General features: G+C 46.1%; 1 protein-coding gene and 1 long non-coding RNA gene across 2 annotated transcripts in view; one reads left to right on the top strand and one right to left on the bottom strand.

Annotated features, from left to right (window-relative positions):
• The window catches only part of LOC148686762 (uncharacterized), a 178,026-nt gene that overhangs the window by 41,077 nt on the left and 110,441 nt on the right, over positions 1 to 26,508 (bottom strand). The gene's annotated exons all lie outside the window — the stretch shown is intronic.
• CACNG4 (calcium voltage-gated channel auxiliary subunit gamma 4) overlaps positions 20,665 to 26,508 on the top strand; it is an 80,820-nt gene continuing 74,976 nt past the window's right edge. Inside the window, exon 1 of the mRNA XM_035104013.3 lies at positions 20,665 to 21,338. Coding sequence (XP_034959904.1) covers positions 21,113 to 21,338 — 226 coding nt within the window. The 5' untranslated portion in view covers positions 20,665 to 21,112. The remainder of the gene's footprint in view (positions 21,339 to 26,508) is intronic.

The raw sequence follows: 26,508 nt of genomic DNA, 5'->3' as shown, positions 1-26,508 counted from the left end.
TTAATGCCAATGGTTTCTATGGCAAGCCACAGCTTCAACCTGCCCCCCCCCCTGCACTCCTTTTACATTTGCCATGCAAAGTGGAAGTATGGAAGGCAAACTCCAGAGCAAATTAGCATCCAATGTGCTGTAGTCTGCAGCCAAACTGAATGCCAAACTACACGCCATTTTTGGAAATCCAGCATGGGCTCCTAACAATTTTTTAAAACTTAAAAACAGGGGGGATGAGGGGATTCCAAAAAATGAGACTAGAACTGTGGAGGTGTGTGAGGAGGCAATTAACGCATTCACCCACCCACGGCTGCTATTTGCAAGGTGCAGATCCAAGGAACTGTGTTTTTAATACTATAGGGCCAGCTTGGACGGGAGGGTATTTAGATAAGGAAAAACACTCTCTTCTCAAGCACTGCTGCTCCAATGCAATTCAATATCCCAAACAGCTGCTGCTTTTAAGTAAAACAAAAAACATTGGGAGATCTTCCGCATCACCTATGGATTGGCCCTACAGTTATGTCCTCAAGCTCCTGTTTTCATTTCTCTCTCTCTCTCCCCCCCCCCTCATTTCCTTGCTCCTTCTTGGCGTTGTCTGTTCCTGAGCTAGTCTTTGTATATTTGTAGTCTTCCTATGTAAAAGCAGCACAGGAATCATTTGTGGGTAAATGCCCTAGCCTGGGATATAGTCGGGGCTGCAAAACATTTACATCTGCTGGTGGAAATATAATCAACTCAAGAAAATACGTTTCACACTTTATGAAATGTTTAAATCCTACATTTTTGTTCTACTCTGAGGAGGAAGTGCAGAAAACATGTCCAACATGCTTGCATTTTATTGATTTCAATGGGGGTGTTAATTTGTCTGCTTAAATCTTCCCCAGCGAAATCACTGAGGCTTAAAAGTTCTTAGCTTTGACTGAATCTTGCCATAAATAAACATAAAGATGAGACATGGGTAACTTATAGTGGGTCTTATGTTGTTGTATGTTGTTGTTGTTGTCGTCGCCCCCCCCCCCACTCCAATGAAGAAAACTGTACTTGCAGGATCAGGGTAATAATGGGTAAATATGCTAATGACACTGATACATTTTTAACGTTCACGGTGTGAAAAGAGAAGATTCTAATCAAGAGTTATGAAAAGCCATGCATCATACTGTCAGCCTCATCACTCAGTGTGTCTTTATGAGGTTGTACAGATTGAACAGTCTTAAAATCTCAATTCATCCCTGTCTCACAAAAGCATAATAAATTAGCATTAAAGTCTAATTGACAAAGTAAAAGATAAACTCTCATGTGGAATCTACTGGGTAACTTCCCAGTCTCTCTCTCTCTCCTTTTCTCCGAGAAGGCATAAAAAGCATTCTGCATTCTAATTCCTTCCATGTCAGAATTGTCAGGAACTGGAGAAACTAGTCGGAGGATTTCTTATGGCTAATGCCACGACCTGCAGGAAATTTATTTACTTTCTATTTCACTATCCTACTCACGGGAAAAGGTCAGGTGTGTCAGAGCTGGTTAAGGCTTTAAAGGAGATGGGCATTTGTGTCCTGGAAGGTAATACAGTACAGGGAAGAAAAGACACAGGGTTCTCACAAAGCCACAGCTTCCCCCGCCTCTGCCTTCCTGAGAGCCTTCGAGTCTACCTTAAGTTTCATTTCACTGCCAGAACTTGATTTTGACAGCCCTATGGTTCCTTTGCTATCCTCATGGTCCCTGTTCTACGTACCCATGTGTCCAGCCACAATATTCCAAAACATTCTAGGAATTCTCCAGCATCTTTAATTCAACATTTAGAACTCTTGTGTTCTGCACTAGTGTCTGGTTTTAAAGCAACATTTAGTTTTGAATCTTTTATACATTGCCCATAACCCCTTAGCATTTTTAGTCCTCGGTTAACAACAGTCCTGTGCTGGAGCCAGAAGCTACTACAAGCTAAGTGCTGTTTTACTCTACAAAGTTTTGCAATTTGCTGTGCTGAGGTGCCCAGTTCTGCCTCTACGGTCTCAAAGATACAAAACATCGTAAATAAAAACAGCACAGTCAGTCTAAACACAAAACCCACACACAATTAGTGTCTTTCGGAACAAAAACCAATTTCTGGCAATCTTTTCTGCAAACCTATGGCTCTGTGTAATTGGTAGACTCATAGTGTCAGCCAACACTCATTAAAATAAGCTTTTCTACCTATCCAGCCCTGTTTGGTTTGCCTAACTAAGCTGTGTTCCATGATTGGAGACTGGAGAGCTTGGATGTGTTACCAATTTTGGAATTTGTCCTCTGGGAAAGGATTTTAATCCATTTGTAGTTTTCTGTGCACCACAACAACCTTTCGTATTTAAGTCATGCCTTAATGCTTGCGAAACTTGGATGAGCATTAGCATAGTAGGAAACAACCATACAGTGAGAATAAAGTTAGTGTTATCAGTTGCTGTAACCCATGAAAAATCATAGTCTATGTTTTTGCCAATGTTGGCAGACTTTAGTCTTCTCAATCTCAAGATCCAACAATGTTTCCTGTGAATTAAAGGGACATTGCCATTGCTACATTATTTCTATAACATGTTTACTTGGGAACAAGATGAACAATACTTGTTTCTTCCATACCTTATGAAGTTAGGTACCATTGACCCCATCATGTGTAAAGGGAACGGACCATTGTGGACTTCATGTTTTAAGATATTAACCCACTGAAGCATGGATGGCTAGGAGTCTCTGGGGAACACTTGCCTGAGAGCAGAAGCCACATATGAAGTCAAACAATCCAGAAGTCAGGGAATCCGGGTGGTCACAGAGCCAAGGGTCCAGTCCAGAGGTCAGGGAATCCAGATGGTGACAGAGCCAAGGGTCCAGATGGAAAACAGGAAACAGCAAGGTAGGACCAGGAACCACAGGTGTTGTTTCCAGCACCTGATTGCTGCTGAGAGCTTTGTTTAAGAAGCCTGGAGTCAGCTGGTTCTCATCAATGCCTTCTGCTCTGTGTCCTGGAAGGCTGATCAGCTGCAGCTGGAGCAACTCCACCTTCTCCCTCCTTCAGGCTGCTGTTCAGCAGGCGAAGCTGACTCCTGGCCCATCGCAGCCACAGGTTCTGCCACCCCTGCACAAAAAGTCTTCAGTATGACACATCCTGGCTAGGTCCCTTCACAAACTCTGGATTTTCATCAACAATCCTTTATGTTTCAATCAATCGGCCAACCAAAGACTTCTATGCTATTCTTCTGCTTTTGCACCCAGAGGGACGCAAAACAAACATATAAAAACAGAAGCCCGCACCAGCATCATAAAATGTGGTTGGCATCCATCTGTCTCGAGAGGCAGGGGTGAAGTCAAACCCTTGCATTAGCGGCACCGAAGTGACCTCCCCAAAGCACAAGCCTGAACAGTGTGTATATAAAGCTCCAGGGCTGCTCAGATGACAAGACTCCACCCTCTTGGACTCGCTGATGTGGTCCAAAGGAAAGCAGAGCAATGCTTTTGGCACCAGCTTGGCTGCAGGAGTTGCCAGAAGAAGGTGTACAAAGCAGCAACCAACCATGTTAGGCTCTTCACTCTGGGGTTTGCTCCTTAGCCTTTCCTTCTTCCAAAGGTACCCCTCTAGACAGCATTGGTTTAGGGTCAGAGTTTTCTTTCTCCTCAATGGGCTACCTTCCCAGGCAAGTGCAGAAACCAGCTTCTAGACTATTGGACCCACTGTTGGTCTTGTCTGCTCAATTGGCCAGGGCTTGTCTTCTCATGCAAGGGAAGTCCCTGCCCTCAGCTGGTTTAGCCAGCCAGTTGAAGCTGCTCCCCGGGTGTGGCCACCGTCACATGCAGACAGCTTCTAGGAGCCACAGGTGTGAGCTGAGTGCAGGGTAGGGACCAAAGGTGAGCAAACTATGATGTGGAGGACACATCATAAAATACCATCTATTAAAAAGCAAAATAACCAACAGCAGCGATATAAAGCATTAAATATAGCCAACATCAGAATAGGAAGCAGTTAAAACCTACACAATTAAAAGCCTGCCAAAGCAGAAGTGTGTCTGTTTTCAAAGAGGGGGGCTGACAATATCATTGTATGTGTGCTCAGAGGCACTATGTCCTTAAAATAAAAAATCAAACCAGAAGCCAGTCTCTTCATTCATGCTTCATGATTCAGCACCTCAATGTGCATTTTACTTGCTCTGCTGAGCACCCAGTTTACTTTTTGCAAAGGAGGACCACTCCCTCCTGACCTGGATAGTACATGTGGTTTGTGGGTTTCTGATGAGATAGATAGTATATAAAAGCCTTTAGTGAAAGCATCTGCTTCTTTCATGAAAATGTTACTGATGGCGCATGTTTGGTTTGTTTGTTTGTTTTGCAATGTATAATATAACTGAATACTGTGTTTGAATGTGTATCTCCTTCATTGTTTCCCTTAGTAAGCCCATTCACATACAAAAATAAGAAAATAGTATGGCTTCTTCTTTCCTTTTGGGCTCTGTTCCCCAAAGAACATTCAGATAATTTTAAAGTGCAAGGCTTCTAAGTATCCACTAAGTATAGACTACACTACGCTTCACACTTGCAGCACATTGTTTGCAGCGCATGGTTCCTTTGGTGTATTCTTTTTCATGGGTCTAAGGACCGTGGTAGAAACATTATTTGGGAATGTATCTTTTCATGACCCAAGGCACAGGAAATGAGCAAGCAGATTAAAGTCCATGGACCACAACCATTTTTACTCTGCTGGGTTAGGCAAACCCAGTTCAGCTTCTGTAATTTTGCAAAGTTCCCGCACAACACAGAATGTGGCGTTTCTGGTTTGTTCCCACTTGGCACGCTTTTGCAACAGTGCACCTCAACGTATTAAGTTAATCATTCTACTATTCAGAAGCCATATTTGGATGTGGAATTAATCCATCAGTTGTGTTTATTTGTTTCCTTAGGATTGCATATGAAAAAACCAGAGATTCTGACAGTCGAATCAAATACACATATTTACATTGCCAGGTGGAAACAGTCTATGTGTGGTGGAAAAGCAGCTGCGTCCCCTCCCCTCTACAATTAGGCCAAGAAGCATTTTGACAAAGCATTGTATGCAGTGCTAATCCTACTCAGAGAGTAGACCCATTGAAATAAATAGACATGACTAACTTATGTTCAATAATTTCAATGGAAGGAATTCAACATAGCACTAGCAGATCATTCCTTCAGCACAACCATTTCTGTGTGCCTAGAGGAATGACCTGGCCGTATATAAATCTAATAAATAATAATTATAATAAATAATAATCTGACCTCTCTTTGCCCATGCACTGTTCTGGGGGACTCTCCCAACACACAAACACACACAAGCCAATTTGTGGGGGCGTGGGTGGTGGACATGGGGACCCTGTTGTTTCTTCTGACAATTACTTTGAAAATTATGGCTGTGCTAGACAGGCTACTCTTGAGAACTCTATTTTTTTAATGTTTCTATTCAGTTTTACAAAAGCAGGCATCAGAATTATGCTAATACATCAATAGACATTTGTAACCCCCCAAAAATACAGTCCCCCAAAAGTATATTTAACAAAGTACATGGCACCACAATTGCCCCTGTGTAGAATATCCTGACCGTGAAAATTTAAAGTGTGGCTTAAATTTGCGACCTTACAAGAATTGGCTTTTACGGTATCACTGCTGAAACAGACATACGATAAAACAGAGCGGATGTGAGTGCCTGTGGAATTTTAAGGGAGTGGCTTATATTTGTCTTTTTTTCTTTGTTCCCCTTGAATTTTAAATGTGCGTATATTCGGGTCAATACGGTAATAAAGGGATACCATATTTCCATAAAATTGTTACAGGTAGGTAGCCGTGTTGGTCTGACGTAGTTGAAACAAAATAAAAAAATTTCCTTCCAGCAGCACCTTAAATAAAATTTAAATAAAATTGTTGTGAGTCTTGAGTTTCATTCAGAGCTTTCATCTATTTTGTAAGTTTCTCCAGTAACATCACTGTCCATACCTTTTGTCTCCATATGGAAAGTTCCAAGTTCACTAGTTTTGTGCCACCAGTTGTCAGGCTGCCACAAGTAGAAATGTTATTAGCTCCCAAGAATGTAATTTCCTTTGCTCTCTGTAAAAAATGCCAACAAAGGTAATTGTGGTAAACCATGGACTGTCTGTTATGTAATAAGACTTCTTCTGTTGAATACTTGAAAACTTGAATGGGAGTCAGGCCAAAATCCTATGCTGAAAGTAAACCCTGCGGAACTGATTAAGACTTGTTTTTGAGTAGACACATAAGATTACACAGCCAGTCATATAACTAATTTGAGTCAGTTCAGAGCTGTTGTATTCACAACATCTCAAAACACCAAAGATGATTATGGAATCTATTGGGAATTTAAACATTTCAAACTACGTAGTCAGATCTGGATGTTACTGTGTCTGCAAATCACCCTTCTTCTTCCATGAGTTTGTCCCCTGCCCCAATCCCCATATTCTGAACCTTTCCACATTTTAGTAAGCACAAGCAGAATTAATAATTCGCTGGTAACTTACTTTCTTCTTTCCTAATGCAATGGGCAAAGAGTTTATACAGCTTTTCAGGAAGAATATGCAAAGCAGTTCCTTCCAGAAAGCATATCGCTGCCGGAAAAGGAAATTTGTGGAAGTTCTAATCTACAGCACCTTGGCTTCTCTGGAATTGCAGCAGAATATCCGTTCAAATCTCGCTTTACACAGCACACCCTCTGCAAGAGCACAAGTTACATCCCCTGTTACTCTTGGGGGATTATTTCAAAGAAGATTAAAAAATAAAAACGTGATTTAGAATTATATCATGAATGATTGAATTATTGAATCACTGAATTATTGAAGACACATCTTAAATAGGTCTCTTTTTAGCCCCTTGCCCGCGCACAGATTTTGGAGTGCTTTTAGAACAGCTGTCCATTAACAGACCTGAACATTTTAGCACACGTTTAGGTGAATTCTCTCTTTTTCGTGCCAGTGGCATGCTAGTTGCTTTTTAAAGGTGAGAAGCTGTTCAGCAAACTGGTTGGTTTTACACATTATATGATTCTAGTATTTCCCTTAGGTCTAGGGAAGTAAAACATTTATTCCAAACAGAAATGTTTCTTATGTGAATAAAAACAAATGTACGTTAAAGTCTGTTTTGTTCAGACTTACAAAAGAAAATTCAGTGGGGTGCTAAGGGTCTTGGAAATAAGCAAATCCCACTCCCAACTCTCAGATTGAAAACACCCCTCCAGTACTAATTGTCCCCAGTACAGGCAGCTTACGCATGTTCAATAAGTGCACTGCACAACTGTGTATACATGCATCACACTGAACCCGGAAGTGACCGGGAAACATCATAAAGACATCACTGAGATGTCACTAAAAGAGTGGAACAGGGGCAGGGCGGGTGGAATGAGGTGCTTGCAGGATTTTTCATTGACATGTGCGGTGCCTCAGAACATAACCCCCATGTAAATGGGGGCTGCTTGTATCTAGTATTTGCAGATATCTGGCACCTGGCAGTTTCCTTTAGCTATACAGTCGTACCTTGGTTTCCGAACAGCTTAGTTCTCGAACGCCGCAAACCCAGAAGTGATTGTTCTGGTTTGCGAACTATTTTTGGAAGCCAAACATCTGGTGGGGCTTCTGCGGCTTCCGATTGGCTAGAAAACATACCATTCACTCTCCCAAACTAAGCTAAGGCATGCTATAATTTTCTGACCAGGGTTATGTTTGCAAAGCCATGGCAACTGGCCTGCAGCACACATGGGTTCACGCATCTCCTCAACCAGGTAGGGATCACATTCAGGTGCCTTGTTCTATGCCCCCTTGACAGGATGATGCCAATTGTATATGAGACAATGTGACTGTTGGGGCAGGGATATTTGTAGCTGCTTATTCACCTGTGCAAGTACATAAGTACAATTTCTCCATTCAGTGCATTTAGTGTTTCTTTTAACCTGATCGTTTTTTTTAAATCTTCCTGCTTGCAATATACTTTTTCAGCCATTAGTAAGCTGGATCAAACGGAGGCTTAAATAAAGAGTGAGCTTCTTTTAAGTACAGTCATTAGAGTTAGGAGGAAAAGCAATTATGCATAATAGGGGGAAAGACGCCAAGAATCTTAAACTCACTGACTTGTGAAATGTATGTGGTTTAATGGTTTTTAAAGACATGTTCCATATATAATATGTTAATTGACAGGCCAATTAACTTCATCCATCATTTTTTCCCAATGACAAACAAGTAAACAGATGGATATTTTACCTCAGAGTGAACAGGATACACCATCTTCTTCAATATTCAGAACCATTCTGTACCTTTTTATAGAACAATTTATATATCCCTCTGAAAAAACATACGAACGCCATTTGCAACCTTAAAATCTTAAAACAATCATGCCAAAGTAAAGCCACTATAAAATTTCACCAAGAAATGTTTCCAATTTCCCTTTGAATAGCTATTGGTTTGGTGTTGCTGCTGGTGTGAGGCACAAACTCCTTTTCCTTACCCTCCCTCCATGTCAGTTTCTGGCTTTACAGCAAACAATAGTTTGCCAGGTTTGGACAAAAGGTATACCATGGTTTACCCCCAAACAAGGAACAAAAGTTTTAAATTCCCAGTCATGAGTTGGAGGGGAGGAAGAATGCACTTGAGGGCTTGTGTCTGCTTATAATGTTAAACCAGTTTAACACAGCCTTCCCCAACCAGGTGCCCTCCTGATGTTTTTGGACTCCAGCTCCCATCAGCCCCAGAAAAATATGCCCTGAGATGACCAGGAGTGACAGAGTCCAACAACATCTAGAGGTCACCTGGTTGGAGACAACTCCTTTAGTTCTCACCTGATTTGTGTGGAATGCAAATGTCTCCCTTTAAAACAAAATTTTATACTTGCATGATGTTATGCTGAAGAGCAATAGAGACAATATTTTTCCCTGGCCATTTTTGTTTTCTTAAAAAAAAAGCAATGTATGTAAAGGTTACCTTTGTACAGTACACATAGCCCTCTGTGCTCCATCTCTAGACAAGCGAGAGGCATTATCAGAGTTCAAGGATGCAATCGAGCAAAAATACTCGGGGTGCAAAGGTGGGCCAACACGATTAGCGAGAGCTCAGCAATGGAAGAACCAGACTGAAATATCCCGGACAGTGGCACCGGGGGGGGGGGGGCAGAGAGCAGGCGGGGGCGGGGCTGGCACATGTGCCAGGGGCGGGGCGCCCAGCGCAGGCAGGGGACAGCTGCAATGGCACCCCACTGGGATTGCGCTGCTGGGGGCAGGGCGCTCCCCCCGCACTCCTCTTCCTCCACCAGTGACCCCGGAACATAAGGGGATATAATACCTGGCATACAGCAATGTCTGAGCGTCTCACCAGACACAATTAAAAGCATAACGAATAGAGACACCTTCCAAGAAACATGGACCCCTTTCTTTAACTATGTTAATGATCAAAATCAGTATCTTCTTGTACCAACAGCTCAGTATTCTCAGTGCAGAGTTTACATTAAGTAATACAGTGGTACCTCTGGTTAAGAACTTAATTCATTCTTAACCTGAAACCGTTCTTAACCTGAAGCACCACTTTAGCTAATGGGGTCTCCTACTGCCGCCACGCCGCCGGAGCACAATTTCTGTTCCCATCCTGAAGCAAAGTTCTTAACCTGAGGTACTATTTCTGGGTTAGCGGAGTTTGTAACCTGAAGCGTTTGTAACCTGAAGCGTTTGTAACCCGAGGTACCGCTGTATGTTTGAATGTTAAATGTGTAAGTGTATGTCTAAAGATGATGGATAAAACATACTCCTTAGATGTATGGCGGATAAGTGTTTAATGGTTATTGTATTTGTTTAAAAACACACAGATATACAGTATATACATGTGGGTCAGTGAGGCATGTGGCCTAGAGAGCGGCAGTTGGCCTGGGGAGATAAAGGGGCCTGGAAGATTAAACGTGGTCCCTGGTGCCTGGGTTGAGGTTCCCCAGCCTTGTTTTAGGAGCATTATTTTCAAGGAACAAAAAGGCACATGAAAGAGATAATACTGTAGTTCACTTCCGCAAATGCTGTGGAAATTAGGAAAGCAAGTTAATTAGAAAAGTAAATTAGCAACGAAGACATGTAATTACCCCTCTGAAATAGAAACAGTTTCTAGATATGAGAAATGACTGTACCCTAAAAAACAATTTGCCTTGGAGCCAGCTAGTGGAGAGGTGAGTCTCAGCTTAATACTGAGTGGTGCCCTTGTTCTGGTGTATGATCTAAGCCAGGGGTCAGCAAACTTTTTCGGCAGGGGGCCAGTCCACTGTCCCTCAGACCTTGTGGGGGGGCCGGACTATATTTTTTGGGGGGAAATGAATGAATTTCTATGCTGCACAAATAACCCAGAGATGCATTTTAAATAAAAGGACACATTCTACTCATGTGAAAACATGCTGATTCCCGGACCATCCACGGGCCGGATTTAGAAGGCAATTGGGCCGCATCTGGCCCCTGGGCCTTAGTTTGGGGACCCCTGATCTAAGCATTGTTAAACCTCCCAGGAATAGTGACTACAGTGCTGTCAATTTAAACATATATGTGTGAATGGTTAAGTTGTCAAAAGGTACAACAGGGTCACGTTTACTTTCATATGAGGAATCTTTTTTAAAGATGAGCACATTCGCTAAAAGGAAAGTTGAACAGGAGAGCTAAGAGGGTCAAAGCTCTTCAAGATGGGTGGAAGTTATTTAAAACCATGTCAAGATAGAATGTATACCTAAGATTAGGAAATGTATCAAAAAGTACTGAAGGAATGCTGGTGTGGTTAACGAGCAGAGTTAAGGAAGCTTCAGAGAATTAGACTTCTTTTTAAAAAATAAAAAAATAAAATCTGATCCACTCACCAAATGAGGAATAAACGGAAGAGCACAAATTATGGCAAAACAGGTGTTGGTAATAATGCAAACAAGACTTCAAGGAGCAAACAGGAAATAAACATGAAAACAGACAACAGAAACTTATTTAACTGTATCAGAAGCAGAAAACCAGCTAGGGAGACTGTTGGGCCACTAGATGACACTTGAGTGAAACTATTACTGAAGGGAGATTGCAAAGAAGCTGAATGAATTCTTTGTGGCAGCTTTGGCAGCAGAAGATCTCGGACAGATACTTCCGCCTCAGCGACTCATTCCTTTGCACCTCCCCTCAGGAAGGCACTCAAAGAACCCGTCAAAAAGAAGCGATGAGAGATAAAGTTCTATGGCAAACCACCAAATTAAAAACGAACAAGCCATCAGGTCCAGGCAGTGCATCCAGCCTGGAAATTCAAATATGAAATTGTTGGGTCTCCTCACATGAGTATACGAAACTTGTCACTAAAATTAGCTTCTGTCAGTGCAGCTAGTCAGTGCCACAGATCATCTTTCTGAAAGGGTTTAGGGATGAGCTGTGAAGTTACCGGTTTGATGCTAGAATTCTTAGACATATGGGCCCTATTCAACTTAGGTCCAAGGTGTCAAAGGTTAGTTGCTCCTCCTCCTAGGAAAAACAACAACAACTGTGACATATGAACTCACCTGTGGCTGCATTAGGCATTGCCCATACTATGTGAAACCCATTGCAGACCAAAGGACTAGAAGCCTGGAGGCATGGTTTGCTTTTTCAACAAAAGTTGAGATTGTCAGGTAGCTGAACATTACATGCAGTAGTCAATTCCAATCAATTTTTAGGCGGCATACAAATAACTAGAATAATCTTTCATCTCTTCCCTTAATATACTTACTGGAAATGTGCTGAAATTGTTAATTTGCTAACTGCTTCGGAATAGCTTATTTATGTCATTACAGAAGAGTAGTCTAGTCTAATACTGTAGTGTGTGAGACATAAAACACATTTTTCATCTCTTTATGCTCAGTATAATTAGAATAAAGTGTTTAAGGATGATTTATTTCCTAATAAGTGGCATAAAATTAGATAGGAAAGATATCAAAGCCCATAGGAGATGACAATAATCAATTACACTGATGTGCTTACAGCTTCGGGGCATTCTTAGATGTTTAATTCACACATGCACACAGCAGGGACATACAGCTAAAAGCTTGGAAAGGGCACAGTAGGAAGGGGTGGGGGAAAGCAGTGAGAAATTAGAATCTTAGCCTTTGATGATGGCCAGACTATATCTACTTCAAAAGCTTTATTTGAGGAAGCAATGATTTCTATTCAGGTGGAGGGAGGGGAGGGAAGAGAAGTCCCTTCTTTATTCTAGCAACGCCTTGCACAAAAGTATCTTTCAGGAAATTTTCTGGACATATCCCCTTTAAGCTCTGAAAGAAGAAAAGCTGCATGTAATACCTTGTTGGAAGAAAATTCCACCAATAAATGTGTGACAAATGGTTGAGAGTAGGAGACAGTTATTCTGAATATTTAAAAGTATTTTTTGCTCTCCTTTCAATACCATAGCCATTTCATCTCTCTCTCACACAGAAAACACTCAGGTGAACAACAGCTATCAAGGAGGATGAGGCTGCCAGGAAGCCCAAAGAAAAACTAGCCAGTGGTCCTATGATCCAGACAAGATGTCCATGTTTGCATGTCATGGTAAGCCATACAGTATGGCTTACTGTGCTCAAATGACTCTTTCAGCTCCTCCTGGGAGTTAACAAATGGCAATCCCTGTCTTAGTGTTATGTCTGAACTTGGGATTGTGGTTTGTTTTGCTAAGAACACAATGGACAACCCTTGGCTCACCCATTGTGATTTGTTTGTTCGAGTGAAACAAACAATGACCCCTGGCCCCAAACTAAGCCAGGGGTCAAGGGCGTACCCACCATGCGGCAAGTTAGGGCAGCTGCCCTACTCTAGAAGCAGGGCTGGTGGGCAGAGGCGGAGCACAGCCCGGCGGAGCGCGAGTTCGCCATTCCCGCCGCACCGCGCCGCACCCTCCCTCCAGCTCCCCGTCGCGCCCTCTGGCAAGGCCAAGCGCGGCGGGGAACCAGAGAGCGCGGCGCGCTGGGCGGAAACGCTGAACTCGCGCTCCGCTGGGCTGGGCTCCGCCTCCGCCTACCAGCCCTGCTGATAGGGAGGGGCACAGCCCGGCGGAGCGCGAGTTCGTCGTTCCCGCCCACTTTGTGGCCCCTCCCCTTCCGTGCCTTGGCCCCTCCCCTTGCCCCCCCCTAGTTTTGATCCTGGGTACGCCCATGCCAGGGGTTGTGATTTGTTTCTGGTCAGCAGAAGTGCAAAGGTGCTAAACTGGTTTAAATTCCATATTGCGATATCGGTTTCATAATTTCTGACCTGGCAATGTATTGCGAATCATGGTGTGTGTGTGTGTGCTATGCAAAAATCACAATGTGGAGGAAACCATGAAGCCAGTCAATGCATCTTCTTTCAGACATCATGGTATATTGGTATAGCACGCTGTTTCGCTGGTGATATATCACAATGTTCTGCCCATAGCGATTCAGCAGACTCCTCCTGATCATCGAATCATAGAGTTGGAAGGGACTCTCAGGATCATCTAGTCCAACCCTCTGCAATGAAGGACTATGCAGCTGTCCCTTACAGGGATCAAACCTACAACCTTGGCATTATCAGCACCATGCTCTAACCAACTGAGCTAATGAATGCTCGGTGAAAACTCCTCTATGATGCCCGGGCTTATGCAGGCAATGAAGAACATTTATTTCCATAGTCGATGGTCTCAGATTTTAATTTTTTTTATGTGCTTTTATTATACTGTAGGTATTATTGCAAGCCACCTTGATATTTTTTATGACATACTGATGTATACATATTGTTATAAATACAGAAATTGTATAACTTCCCTACAAACAAATCAGAATGACTTTTCATTAAACAGCTGCCATCATCTAACTTCCCTGCAAACTTTGTGCAAACAAATCAGGACGAATGCTCAGTAGACAGGTCAACTGCATGCAACCCTAGTTAATTAGAATGAGCTCTGTGCCCATCCTTCTTACTGGCAGAATTAGCAAATACATGCATATTTGCTTAATGTGGATAATTTATATACAGGTCACAAAATTTCACTTCTATTGGCACAAGCTTTAGCTGCTCTGGCACAGATTTCTGACTCCCCCCCCCCCCCAGCACAGAGTACACAAAGCCCTAGAGTATATGCCAAAACAATGAATCTAAATCTCTAAATTAGAGGGTTGTGAGTATATCCTGCAATAAAACCAGTGCAACTGGTTAATCCAGAACAGATTTGAGGAAGACGGCCAGCAGCATTCCTCAAGTCAGTGGTCCTCAGATATCTATGGTCTTATAAAGTATAAGCTTCCTAAGAAAATACATCAATCAGTACAGTATTATCAACCTTCTTATTGCTTCAACATACTGAGATGCTTTGATGAGTCTGGATTTGGAAAGAACTAGCTGTTTTTAAAATGACAAGTCTTTATCTATGACATTATTAAGAATACCAGCACAGAACTCTGTTTCGGTAAGAATTTTTCACACTTGAGATGGGTCCATTGATAGAGCACATGCTCTGCGTGCAAAATATCCCAGGTTCAATCCTTGTGGCATCGCCAGGTAAGGTTTGTAGAAGGGTGGGCACTCTTTGGTGAGAGAATGCCAGCAGGGATTTAAAATCACAAAATAGGCAAAGTCTTAATGAGTGATATCTTATGCTGCTGTTGTGCTCCTTTGGGTTGATGGACATGTGAAAAGTGTGCTTTATTTCGGGGTTAGGGGTGTACTTACTACTGCTGATTTTTGTTGAAGTTTTGGGTTTTACTGGAAGTTTTGGCCTTGTATTCTGCTTTATAATTGTTAGGAATTGTATATTTATTTCTTACTGCATAATCCCAGACACTGAGGTCCAGCTCCAAGGGCCTTCTGCCAATTCCCTCACTGAGAGAAGTGAGGTTACAGGAAACCAGGCAAAGGGCCTTCTCAGTAGTGGCGCCCACCCTGTGGAATGCCCTCCAATCAGTTGTCATGGAAATATACAACTATCTGACATTTAGAAGACATCTGAAGGCAGGCCAGTTCAGGGAAGTTTTCAGTTTTTGATGTCGTATTGTGTTTCTATTTGTTGGGAGCCGCCCAGAGTGGCTGCAGGAACCCAGTCAGATGGGCAGCATATAAATAATAAATTTGTTGTTGTTGTTGTTAGTTTTACTCATATATAGGTGGCCTATAAATATTTTAAAATAAATTTTCAAATCTGCTCCAGAGGGTTGAACAGTACATGAGGGGAGAAGAAAGGAAATCATTCTCTCTGGCAAGCAGGAATGTTTGTGCTGATGGAACCATCTCCTTAGCGCAACATTGAATTCCACCCAATGATTGCACTAAGAGTCTTTTTGGTCTGGTGTTTTACCAATGCTTGTGAGAACCTGGGGGCTCGAACTCACAGGGTCTTATCCAAGCAGTGCTAAACCTTTGTTTAACCTTATGTGTGGCCACAGCCCTTGTGTTATTTCTGCTTATTTCCCTGTGGTGATCTGCAAGTTACCGCATATGAGATGATGTCGAGAAATAAGGCTGAAGTCAAAGTCAAAGGCATGTTTTGAATCAAAAGTGCCGCACATTAAACGAGATAAATGTTAATCAAAGGTCAACCACTTCAACAAGAGGAAAGACTATTATCAAGCTGAAACCTGGAGTATCTGTGTTTGTAAAAACCTGTTACAGATTCTGTCTGCTCTATGGAGACAGTATCATTATAATTTCTAAAGGAGCTCCAGTGCTAACTCTCCTGCTCTCTGATTCAGACTCAGATATGGCACGTTGCCATAGTCACTCAATCTAAATGCGTTTGCTAAACTGCAATACCTTTCATTCATATTATTTGTAACTCAGAGGAAAGCGCTGATTGACTTGTGACTTCACTGCGCAATCAGACCTCAGAAAAGAAAGAGGAACAACATTTGAAAATTTCTTCCACGGGGCTCGGCTGCATGACAGACCTTTTCCTGACACTCCCCACCTCACCCCCCAAAATATACAGCTTCATTAATGTGTGACTCTGAAATTCCAGATCTCCCCCAAAACTGATGCCAAAGTTTTGCGCTAGCTTTGTGCTGCGACTCTGCATTTTGTGACACCACCACCCCAAACTGAATTATTGACAAAGCAATTAGGAGTCACAAGTTAATGCCAGAAGTTCCAACGTTGTCCGATTGACTCCAAAAGTGGTGTGTTGATTTTGTGCCATTTATGCCGCAAGCCCCACTTTCTGCACAGCCCCTCCCCCAAACCGAGTAATTTGCACACAAACTGGGGGCCATAGGGACACCCCAAAACCCAATCTTGTCTGATTGACTCCAAACTGGTGCAGCTGGGATGAACTGGGATCAGCTGGGATGAGCTGGCAAGATGGCTAGAGAGCTGGGATGAGCTAGCTAGAGAGCTGGGATGAGCTGGCTAAAGAGCTAGTTGTCGGGGGGGCATCCATCTAGACATCTGGGGCCTATCTGGGGCCCAGCCAACTAGATGTCTGGGGGGGCCAGCTGTCTAGACATCTGGGAGACTGTCAGAGGCCTGGCTAGCTAGATGACTGGGGGCCCAGCCATCTGGATGCCTGGGTGCCTGTCTGGGACCCATCAGGGGGGCGGTCATCTAGACATCTGGGAGCCCAGCCATCTAGATATCTGGGGTACCAGCTGGGGGCCCATCTGTCTAGACATCTGGGAGTCCTGCCATCTAGACATATACTCTGGGGATCTGGGGATCCTCTGTCTAGACATCTGGGGGCCTAGCCATCTAGATGTCTGGGGGCCAGTCTGAAGGTCAGTATGGGGCCCCGGCCATCTAGAGAAGACAGTGGGCAACAGCTATGGCATTAAGCTCTGGGTGGTCTCCTTCCACATCAGACAAGGTGAGGTGACCATCTACAGCAGCAAGATGCTATGGAACAATGAGAAGGTACCGTAAGTTCATTTGCTTTGTGGGATTGTGGCTTGAAGGTGGCTGATCTACACAGTCTGAAGCTGCCAGGTGCCTGATGATGCACCTGGTGGAAGCTGGCCGATACTGGTGGGTGGAAGCCAGTGGAGTTTGCATTTGGATGCTGCTGGATCTGTGGGTGGAAGCTGGTTTAAATTCACCTTTGGAAGCCTGTTGACAGAAGCTGTGTGGATATTTGTGCGTTGAAGCTGGGGCTTGTATGTAAACGAACGAGAGTGGCTGATGAGTGGAATGTGTCTGTGTGCGCATGAATGGGGAGTTTCAAATGTGCTTGAGGTGACTCGTGTGTCTGGGTGCATTCAGGGGGTGGCGTGGGTCACCCCTCCATATGTGGTGTGCCTGGGAATTATATATTCAGGGGGTGAGGGAGGTCACCCTCCAGGGTGAATGGATGAACCAGTGGATATTCACGGGTGGAAACCTGTGAAGTCAGGGGTAAAGTTGCCAGGCAGTAGCGAGTGGAGGTGCCTGGATGATGATGCTGTCGGATGGTAGCCATCCCAATCACTGAGCCTGTGGTTGGCCTTCAGTGATCTCAGAAGCCTGCAACGTTTTTCCAGAGAACAACCACGGAAGTAAGGAAGAGAACCACACCTACAATACACAGCTTTCAGTGAATTCTAAAGAGGCGCCTCATTACTCTGGCTGTTGAGACCCAAGTTGTGTGTGTTCATAGAATCATAGAGTTGGAAGGTACCCAAGGGTCATCTAGTCCAACCCCCTGCAATGCAAAAAACCTAAACTAACCAAAGCATCCATGACAGATGGCCATCCAACCTCAATAGGCCCACCATATTCCTGTGACTGTAATCTAACTGCTTTTAATATTGGTTTTAAATTGTTGTGAACAACTTTGGGATCTGATGCTGAAGGATAGTTAATAAATTTAATCACCACCATCAAATGGGAGGTCAAAGACACCAATGAAATACAGCTAAATCATACTCAGTTACTGGATTCCAGACGTCACAGGTCAGACAACACCGTCTTCTTCCCTTGTTGCAACTTTTTACAGCTTTGCTGCTTCCTGACACATGGCACACTTTACAAACTAGTTCAGTGGATTCTCTCCCTCTCCCTCTCCCTCTTCCTTCCTCCTCATTTACCAAAGAGATTTCAAAAAAATAGACTCTACCGCTTTTGCATCCCCTTTCTTCCAGGACTGAGCAGCTGGAGGTCATCTTCCGGCTAGATTTTCATATTCCTCTCTCAAGTACATTTATGTGTGGGAAGCAAGGAAGCATCATTATCATTTCCACTCATTTTCTGCAATTACTCTACTTCTCCAGTTGTCTTGGTAAGGCACTGCTTGTCCCTTAGAAAACAGGCCTTTGCCAAATGTAAATGAAGCTATCCAATCTCTTCACATGCAGGGCACTCTCACCTCAACTTGGAAAGCATCCGGTCCACAAAGGTTTGCATAGGAAAACCTTTGCAAAATTTCCAGAAGCAAGCATGTAAAGGGTGTGCTATGAAGACAAGGTCATCCAGCATTAGGCATCTCATTCAAATGTGGAGTATGGCAGCTGCCATTGGTTGTGAAGCACATTACAGTGGTACCTTGGTTCTCAAACACCTTGGTACTCAAACACCTTGGTTCCTAAACGCCGAAAACCTAGAAGTGTTCCGGTTTCCGAACATTTTTTGGAAGCTGAATATCTGATGCAGCTGTCAGCTATTGTTTCCGGGGTGCTTGCATCAGTCAGAAGCTGTGACTTCCGAACATTTCGGAAGTCAAACAGATTTCCAGAACGGATTAAGTTTGGCGCTTTTATTTTTGCTATTTATTTTGTGTTTGTTTTTGAGGCTCTTTCAATTAATTTGTTTTTGTGACTGTGTGGAACCTAGTCCAGCTACTGATTGATTGATTGTGTGACTGCAGAAATGGATAAAAGCCCCTCATCCAAACAATGACTATCAGTGCAGGTAAGAAAAAAAATTAATTTTAAAATCATCTACAATACTGTCTTGTTTATTTTATAGTACAGTACATTGATTATTGCTTTCATTTTATGGATCAATGGTCTCGTTAGATAATAAAATTCGTGTTAAATTGCTGTTTTAGGGGTTGTTTTTAAAAGTCTGGAACGGATCAATCCGTTTTGCATTACTTTCTATGGGAAAGCACGCCTTGGTTTTGGAACGGACTTCTGGAACGGATTAAGTTTGGAGGAGAACCAAGGTACCACTGTAGTTTCCTTCTCTATGTAAGCTATAGGGGATGACGCTTCTCAATGTCCTGATTTCAGACTAGCAGCATTCCTTAGTTTCCTTGTGTTGCATTTAGTAAAAGAATTTCTTTTGCTGACACCCAACTCGCCTCTTGCTGTAGCTATACACACCATCTAAAGCACAGCACTACGCCCTGCAAAGAATCCTGGGAACTGTTGTTCGCTGGTCCTGGAGGTATAATCCCCAGCACCCTTAACAAACTACAACCCGCAAAAAGTCTGGAAGAAGTCATGCATGACACCAATCCTAAAGGATCTACACTAGCTAGCTCCTGGTACGTTCTGGAGCACAATTCAAAGTGTTGGCGTTGACTTTTAAAACCCTAAATGACCTTGGAGCGTCTCCACCCCCATTATTCAGCCCAGACAATGAGGTCCTCCTCCAAGGGTTTTCTAGCAGTCCCCCACTCAGGGCCATCTTAAGCATGCCCGGTGCCCTGGCGCCGTGGTGCGACGGATCCCTCCGGCGCCCCCCCGGCCCGTTTCCCAGCGCAGCGGGCGGGCGCAGCTGCACTGCGCCACCCAGCCTGTCGTAGGGCCGGCCCTGAGCCAGGGGGCGCTGCACGCCCCCTGTTGCGATGCCGCTGCGCTGAACAGCGGAGGCGCGCCTGGGGCAGCCTCAGCCGTGCCTCTCAGTGGGCGCAGCAGCACCCCCGGTGGCCTGCCGCCCCGCACCACCGGGGGCGGGCCTAGAGCCGGCCCTGCCCCCACTTCTTGAAGTGAAGTTACAGGGAACCAGGCACAGGGCCTTCTCAGCAATGGTGCCCTCCCATCAGATGTCAATGAGATAAAGAACTATACAACTTTTAGAAGACATCTGAGGGCAGCCCAGCATAGGGAAGCCTTTTAATGTTTATTATGTCTTTATATGTGTTGGAAGCTGCTCAGAGTGGCAGGGGCAACCCAGCAAGATAGGCGGGGTATAAATAATGAAATTATCATTACTATTACTATTATGTATAGTGTATACACAGTGTGTGTTATATGTATACAGTGCATTGTTTTAAAAATGAAAACCGGGTACCAAATTGGCCACTAAGTACCAACAGCCAAGCACACCTCCTTCCTCTCAAACTTTTAGCGCAATTGTCTTTCAGTTGAAAATGAGCAGTGCCCGGGCACGGCCTAGGTGCGCGTCAAGTCCCGCGGCAGAAGGAGAGTACCCTTCCAAATTTCGGAGTCACAACGGCGCAGTCCTGAAACAGTATCCTCGAACTCCCCAAAACTAGGCTGCCACCTGTTTCCTGAAAAAATCCCTCCCTTTCGGGGGGGGGGGAAATCCTTCATCTTACTGGCCCTCTCCCTTTATGTCTCCTCCGCCTAGAAATATTTCCTTCCGTCGACTCACACTTATAGGCGAGCGCCTCGAGGGCTGCTGTTTGGAGAGGTGTTGGCGCGCGCGTAGCCAAACTCGCGCTCGCTTCTCACCCCTCCAATCGCGCGTGTGGGGCTTTTTGCCCAGCGCCTGTGGGGCGGGGTGGGGTGAGGAGGCGGAGCCTGAGCCGGGGAGGGGGCGCCTCCCGAGAGCCCTCGGAGACGCCCCACCTCCTCCTTCGAGGAGTTGAGGCGGCGGGAAGAGGCGATTTGTGGCGGGTGCCGCCTTGCGCGCAGCACGCTGGAGAGAGCGCCCGCGGCCAGGCGAGGGAGCGCCCCGACCCAGCGCCGCCCGAGGGGGCTTGGCGGAGCAGCCGCTGTTCCTCGCGCCCCCGGAGGCGGAGACCTTTTGGAGGAGCACTTTCTTTCTTTTCTTTTTCTTCTTTCCTCTTTTTCCTTTCGGGCCCCTGGGCGCGCCTTTCCCCTGTCTCCTCGCCCCCTCCCCTCCGCCCATGTCTTGGCTTCCTCGCTGCGATCTGCGTCGATGGAAGGAGGGAGGCGAGGGGGAGCCGGAGGAGGGGGAAGAAGGAGGGGAAGCCGCTGCTCGGGCGCGGTGGGGGGAAGGCAGTGCTCGGCTGCGTCTGTGTCTTGCTGCTGCCCCCTGAGCCCGTCGGGGGGAGTATGAAGCACCATGGTGTGGTGCGACCGTGGGGTCCAGTTGCTGCTGACCACGGTGGGTGCCTTCGCCGCCTTCAGCCTCATGACCATCGCCATCGGCACCGACTACTGGCTTTACTCGAGCGCCAACATCTGCAACGGGACCAACATCACCACGGACGAGACGTCGCCAACCCAACCCAAGAAACTCAAGGGGGACCTAACCCACTCCGGGCTCTGGAGGATCTGCTGTATTGAAGGTAGCAGCCGGGGTTGGGAAGGGTTGAGCTGTGGGGCGTGGTGGACGGCGGATGGAGAGGGCTCTCGGCTGCTTGTGTGCGTGCGCGAGCGCGCGAGCGCGCGTCGCTGGGAAAGAGCAGGCGTCGCGAAACAAAAGAAAGAAAAGATTCGGGGAAAGTGTCCAACTTCCGCGGCTTGGAGTGGCGGGCGAGAAACAATGGAACGCTTTCACTCGAAACAGGAACGCTTCCTAGGAGCGTTCGCCGTTTGCCAGGCGAGGGTTTGGTGACGGCAGTTCCCCAGCCATATCCTTCTCCTCTCTCTATCTCTCCCCCCCCCCAGTACACACCCTCCTCCCCTCCACACACCCTCCCCTCCAGATGCAGCCGGCCGCAGCCGAGTTGGTACCTCTGATCTGATACTGTCTGGGAGGGAGGATGTTGTTGCCTTGGCAACCGATGTCTCTCTGATTGCTATGGGAACCGGACATAGGGAGGTGATGCTTAGCCCTGGGTGTCTGCTTCTCTCCAACCCAGCGCTGCCGAGTCGTTACCCTTTCCTGGGGCACTTCAGCTCACACGGGGAGTGAAAGAAAGGCAGCAGGAGGAGATCTGGGTTTTTCGAGGGGAAAGTGCATGTGTGTGTGGCGGGGGTGGGGAGGAGGAAAGTATTCTGGTAGCACTATTTTCTGGGGTTGTGAAAGCAGAACTGTCACTTTATTCGTGCATGCGTGCCTGTGAAGGAGACGGAGGGAGAGCAGTTCCTCCCGCCCTTCTAGAGTACATATCTGGGACTTACAATGGGCTTTCTTAAGATGCTCGCTTTCTTTAACAGGTCGATGTTTTAAAGATGAAAGTACATAAATACAAAACAATCGTTTTAACTTAGTGCCGGGCAAATTCCAGGTTATGGGGGACTCTTTATCAATATGCCTTTCGGGGGTCCCCTGTCTTCCCTGCTACCTTCCAGCCAGCGCAAATTCCCCCACCTTCCTGCCAAGAGAGAGAGGGCAAGTGGAGGTGGCAGGTGTGCACATTCTCTCTCTCTCTCTCTCTCTCTCTCTCTCTCTGGGTTGCATGGTGGGGATAGCAGAGGATTGAGCCCATGGCACTGCCGAGAGAGAGAGAGAGAGAGAGAGAGAGAGAGAGAGAGAGAGAGAGAGAGAGGAAGTAGAACTTGCTCTTTCTCCCTCCCCCCTGCCACACACACACACACACACACACACACACGGTGCAACAACACCCACCATTATAAAGCCCAAAAAGAGAGCAGATAATAAGCCAATGGGCAGATGCAGATGATCACTCACAGAGCTGCCACCCTCAGCTTCTCCCCTCTGAGTGGCATGTTGGTTGGGATGGGCCAGCTTGTGAGTCAGTTCGCCACACTGAGCTGCCCAGAAAGAGGGGGGTGAGTCAACAAGAGGAGGCTGCCGCCACAGCTGCTCCTCTCACTTGCCAGAGGAGCACCCCTTCTGGGGCACGGCAGCAGTGGGGATTGGGCTGACTCCTGCCTCTCCCAGGTACAGGGTGAAGGCAAAGTGAGAGGAGGAGGAAGCAAACAAGCAAGCAAGCAAGCAAGCAAGCTGTCCTTTGCAGCTGGCTCATATCCTTGCCCTCTCTCTCTCTCTCTTTGGGTGGCACAGAGGGGAGGAATGGGCCCTGTGGTGCCACCCATAGTGTGTGAGGGGAGCAGAAGGTGTGGCTGGTTTCGTTCTGCTTTTTCACCCTATTCCCTCTCTCTCTTTCCCCCTCTGAGCAGCAACGGGGGGGGGGGGGAGAGCAGCTTGGTGTTGGTGGGCTCAGTCAGTCCCTACTTCCTGTTGGCCAGAGGGAGGGTGCAAGTGAGTGAGCAAGATGGCTTCCCACAGCCAATCAGTGAGTGAGTGGAAGTCATGGCTACACCATCGCATACTCACCTGCCTTTACTCTCCGGGTGCCACAGAGTTGGGTTTTCTGGATCAAGCTCTCACCAACCGGAGAGAGCAAGAAAGTGCAGGTCAACTGGCAAGAGGGTAGGGCATGAATAGCTCCTCTCCCTTTTATGCCTGCGCAATCTGCCTCTAGGCATAGCAGTGTGGTGGGGGGCTGTGCCCAGGAGGTCCAGTTGTCTCTGTTTCAACACAGAGAGAGAGGGGGCAATTGAGTAGGCAGAGGCAGTTATTTGTGCTCTCTCTGGGCAGTGTCGCAGGGTGAGCGAGGAGAAGGCACTGACAGAGCAGCCACATTTTCTTTGGCTTTTGTGTGCTTTCCAGACAGCCCTATGGGTTCCATGTCTCCCTGCTAGGCTGCCCAGAACTGGGCTAGCAGCAGAAGCAGCCCTTACCCTCTTGATCATACGCTCAACACCAGTGCTCTCTTATCTCCCTCTGGGCAGTGAGGCAGATCCAATCCATACCATTGTACCTCCTAGAGGAAGAAGCTAACCATAGGTCTTTCTTCCTTCATTCATTCCTTCCTTCCATCCATCCATTCCTCTTTTATGGACACTGGGGTGCCAACTTGAATAAAATATTGGAGAGTCCAGGTAAGCCCTGCCCTGCATAATCAATCACATAACGTAGCACATGCACAACATTTGGATGGCAATGCCCATCAACTTTGTGTGGGGAGGTCCCCTCAAATATTATATCGGAGGGACTGACGGGACCTCTGCTCCTAGAAGGTAGCTCCTATGATGAGCACATGAACAGCAGAAATCTGCCACCTGACTCTGAGCAGGAGGAGAAGGGAATGGGGAGGAGGGTGTGTGTTGCTGCTGCAGTTGGCACAGAGATGCTGGCCCCCACCACCACCCTTTGAGTCCCATATTTCCCAGGGACAGCTGGTCCAGCAGCCAACACAAGTTGGGCTCCCTTGAGATCCTGGAGCCTTCAGCAGCCACCCAGCAGAGCCTACTACTCCGAGATGTCACCACCATTGACTTATAATACAGAGTGAAGAAGCCTGAAATCTCAAACACTCCCCACGCCCATTCCTTGCAATGAGGCTCTCCAAGTTTGCTTGCACGGAGATAAGCCCCGGATGGTCAGGAGATTCTTCTTACAAGGAAACACATGGCACGTTGAGAAAATACAGCATTGACAAACTGTGCAAGCCTCACAGAAGCAGCATCTGCTAGCCAGATGCACAAGCCAAGCACCTGACTCTCTGGAAATACGACACATATCCATCCATACTGCATGCAAGGGTTCCTTCTTAAGGAGACGCCACACCCCAGCAGCCCTTAATATTTCTCCCCATTAAGAGAGGGATGACAGATAAGAGAGAAGCTTAGAAGGGAAAGCTGTTGACTTTTTACTTGACTTTAGCTCGTGGAGTGGAGTGGGGGGGGCAGCTTTTCTTTCCACATGAACGCACTTGCCGTATCAGTTTCAGTGCACCTAATTCAGTCGTTGCAACTTAGCACACACAAACTTTGCAAGCCAGGTTCCCCAGCTTATTCTAAATGACAGACGGGTAACACAGTAGCACAAACAAAGCTAGGAATAGTTCAGAGACTTTCGTTCATTTCGGGAGGAGGCTAAGCTGGGCTTCTAAAGCGCTATTCATGCTGTGTGTTTTTCTGCAGTGATTTAGAGACATCATTGATTCCTGAGCTTATTTATTCAGAAGCGACATTTACTTCAGCTGAACTTTATACCCAAGGAAGCATGCAATAGGGTAGTAGCCTTAGCCTACAGGAGAAATGATTATTCAGGCTGCATAAAACCAAAAGCTTGTGATTTATTCAAGAATGTTGTATTCTTTATATATGTACGTTTTGATTTAAAGTAGAGGTGGGTGCATTTCTGCTTGCTTACCTTCTTAAGTAGCCCAGTTTTCCCTTGCACTTTTGGTGAAAACTCAGGAAGACCTACCCCAAAGGAATTTTTCCCCAACCCTCCCTGCTAGTACCCTCCTCTCCCCAGTCATACCCCGTCAACAGTAATGAGGGAGGGCGGTGTGGGGAGATTAAGCAGTGGAGAAATGATTTATAAGACCTGAGCACAGGGGCGGAGGAAAGGGGTGCGGTGGGGGTGGACTGCCCTGGGTGTCTTTGCTTGGGGGGGGTGACATTTGACCTGCAACTCCCAAGCCTACCCTGAGCTGCCGGGGGAAGGGGGGAGCTGCAACGCTTTGCCGGTGGCCTTCCCCCTTCATTTTGACAGCTGGGAGAGGCTGTCCTCCATTGGCGGCTCGCTCCGCACCCCGGCTCCAGGGCACGCATGCCACTCTGTGCACCCAATCGGCTATCCTGTGCCTAGGAGGGCACCCTCCGTGCCCTGCGCCCCTCGGGAGTGCGCCCGACCTGGGCAGCGTGGGCATATGCTCCACCACTGCCTGAGCACACTTGCAGTGCATCAGTTGTGCCTCGGGAGTCTGGGAGTTTCTTGTGTCTCTGAGATATGTAGGGAACTCTACTTCCCAGCTCCCACAGTTGCAATTGATGCTCCTAAGGAGCACCCAAGTCTTGAAGAGACCCTCTGCTTCTACAGAAACCCTCCACACTTGCCCTCTCTGAGGCCACATCACCTTTGCTGGGATAAGCTCTGGGAGGGGGCAGGCAGTGGAAGTGGAGACCACTTGGCGATGTGGAATGCTGATGCTAAGGCCAGTCGTTGTCTACTATATCCAGATTTAAGGGAATTTGACTTTGGCTCATTGTTTTCACAGTTGGCAGATGCCATTTCTTAACCCCCTTCCGTCCCAAATTTCAGTGCCATCACTCAGCTGGAAGATAACTTGAAATTCCAGTCTGGAGAGGGAGGAAGATTTTGACCGGATATGATCGAATCTCAAGGAACCAGACTTTTGACTGTTGAGTGAAATGGAAAATGTGGCATTGTTTCTGTGAATTCATGTCTTTGTGGTAAAATGAGAAGTCATCCAATGGGAGTCAGCTTTGTCCTGGGTTTTGCCAGGTTGTAAACAGCCAGGACACAAAACCAGTTCTAAGCTTCAGCTGCAGTCACTCAATAGCAGCCAACAGATTGTACAGACTCAGTGTACAGGTTCTAGTGAAGCAGCATCAGATATATATATATATATATATATATATATATATATATATATATATATATATATAATCACCAAATGGCACCTGACTCTTTTGAGGTCATATGGTGTGCGGTGTTTTGTTTTGTTTTGTTTTGGTCACAATATTTTCCCCCAGTAATGGGTAAATTTGACATCAGCAGTAGAAGTTCAT

This window comes from Zootoca vivipara, chromosome 2 (assembly GCF_965207765.1).
Source record: "Zootoca vivipara chromosome 2, rZooViv2.hap1.1, whole genome shotgun sequence".
Lineage (NCBI taxonomy): Eukaryota > Metazoa > Chordata > Lepidosauria > Squamata > Lacertidae > Zootoca > Zootoca vivipara.
Note: the sequence above shows the minus strand (reverse complement) of the source record. Positions and strands in the feature narration are given on the sequence as shown.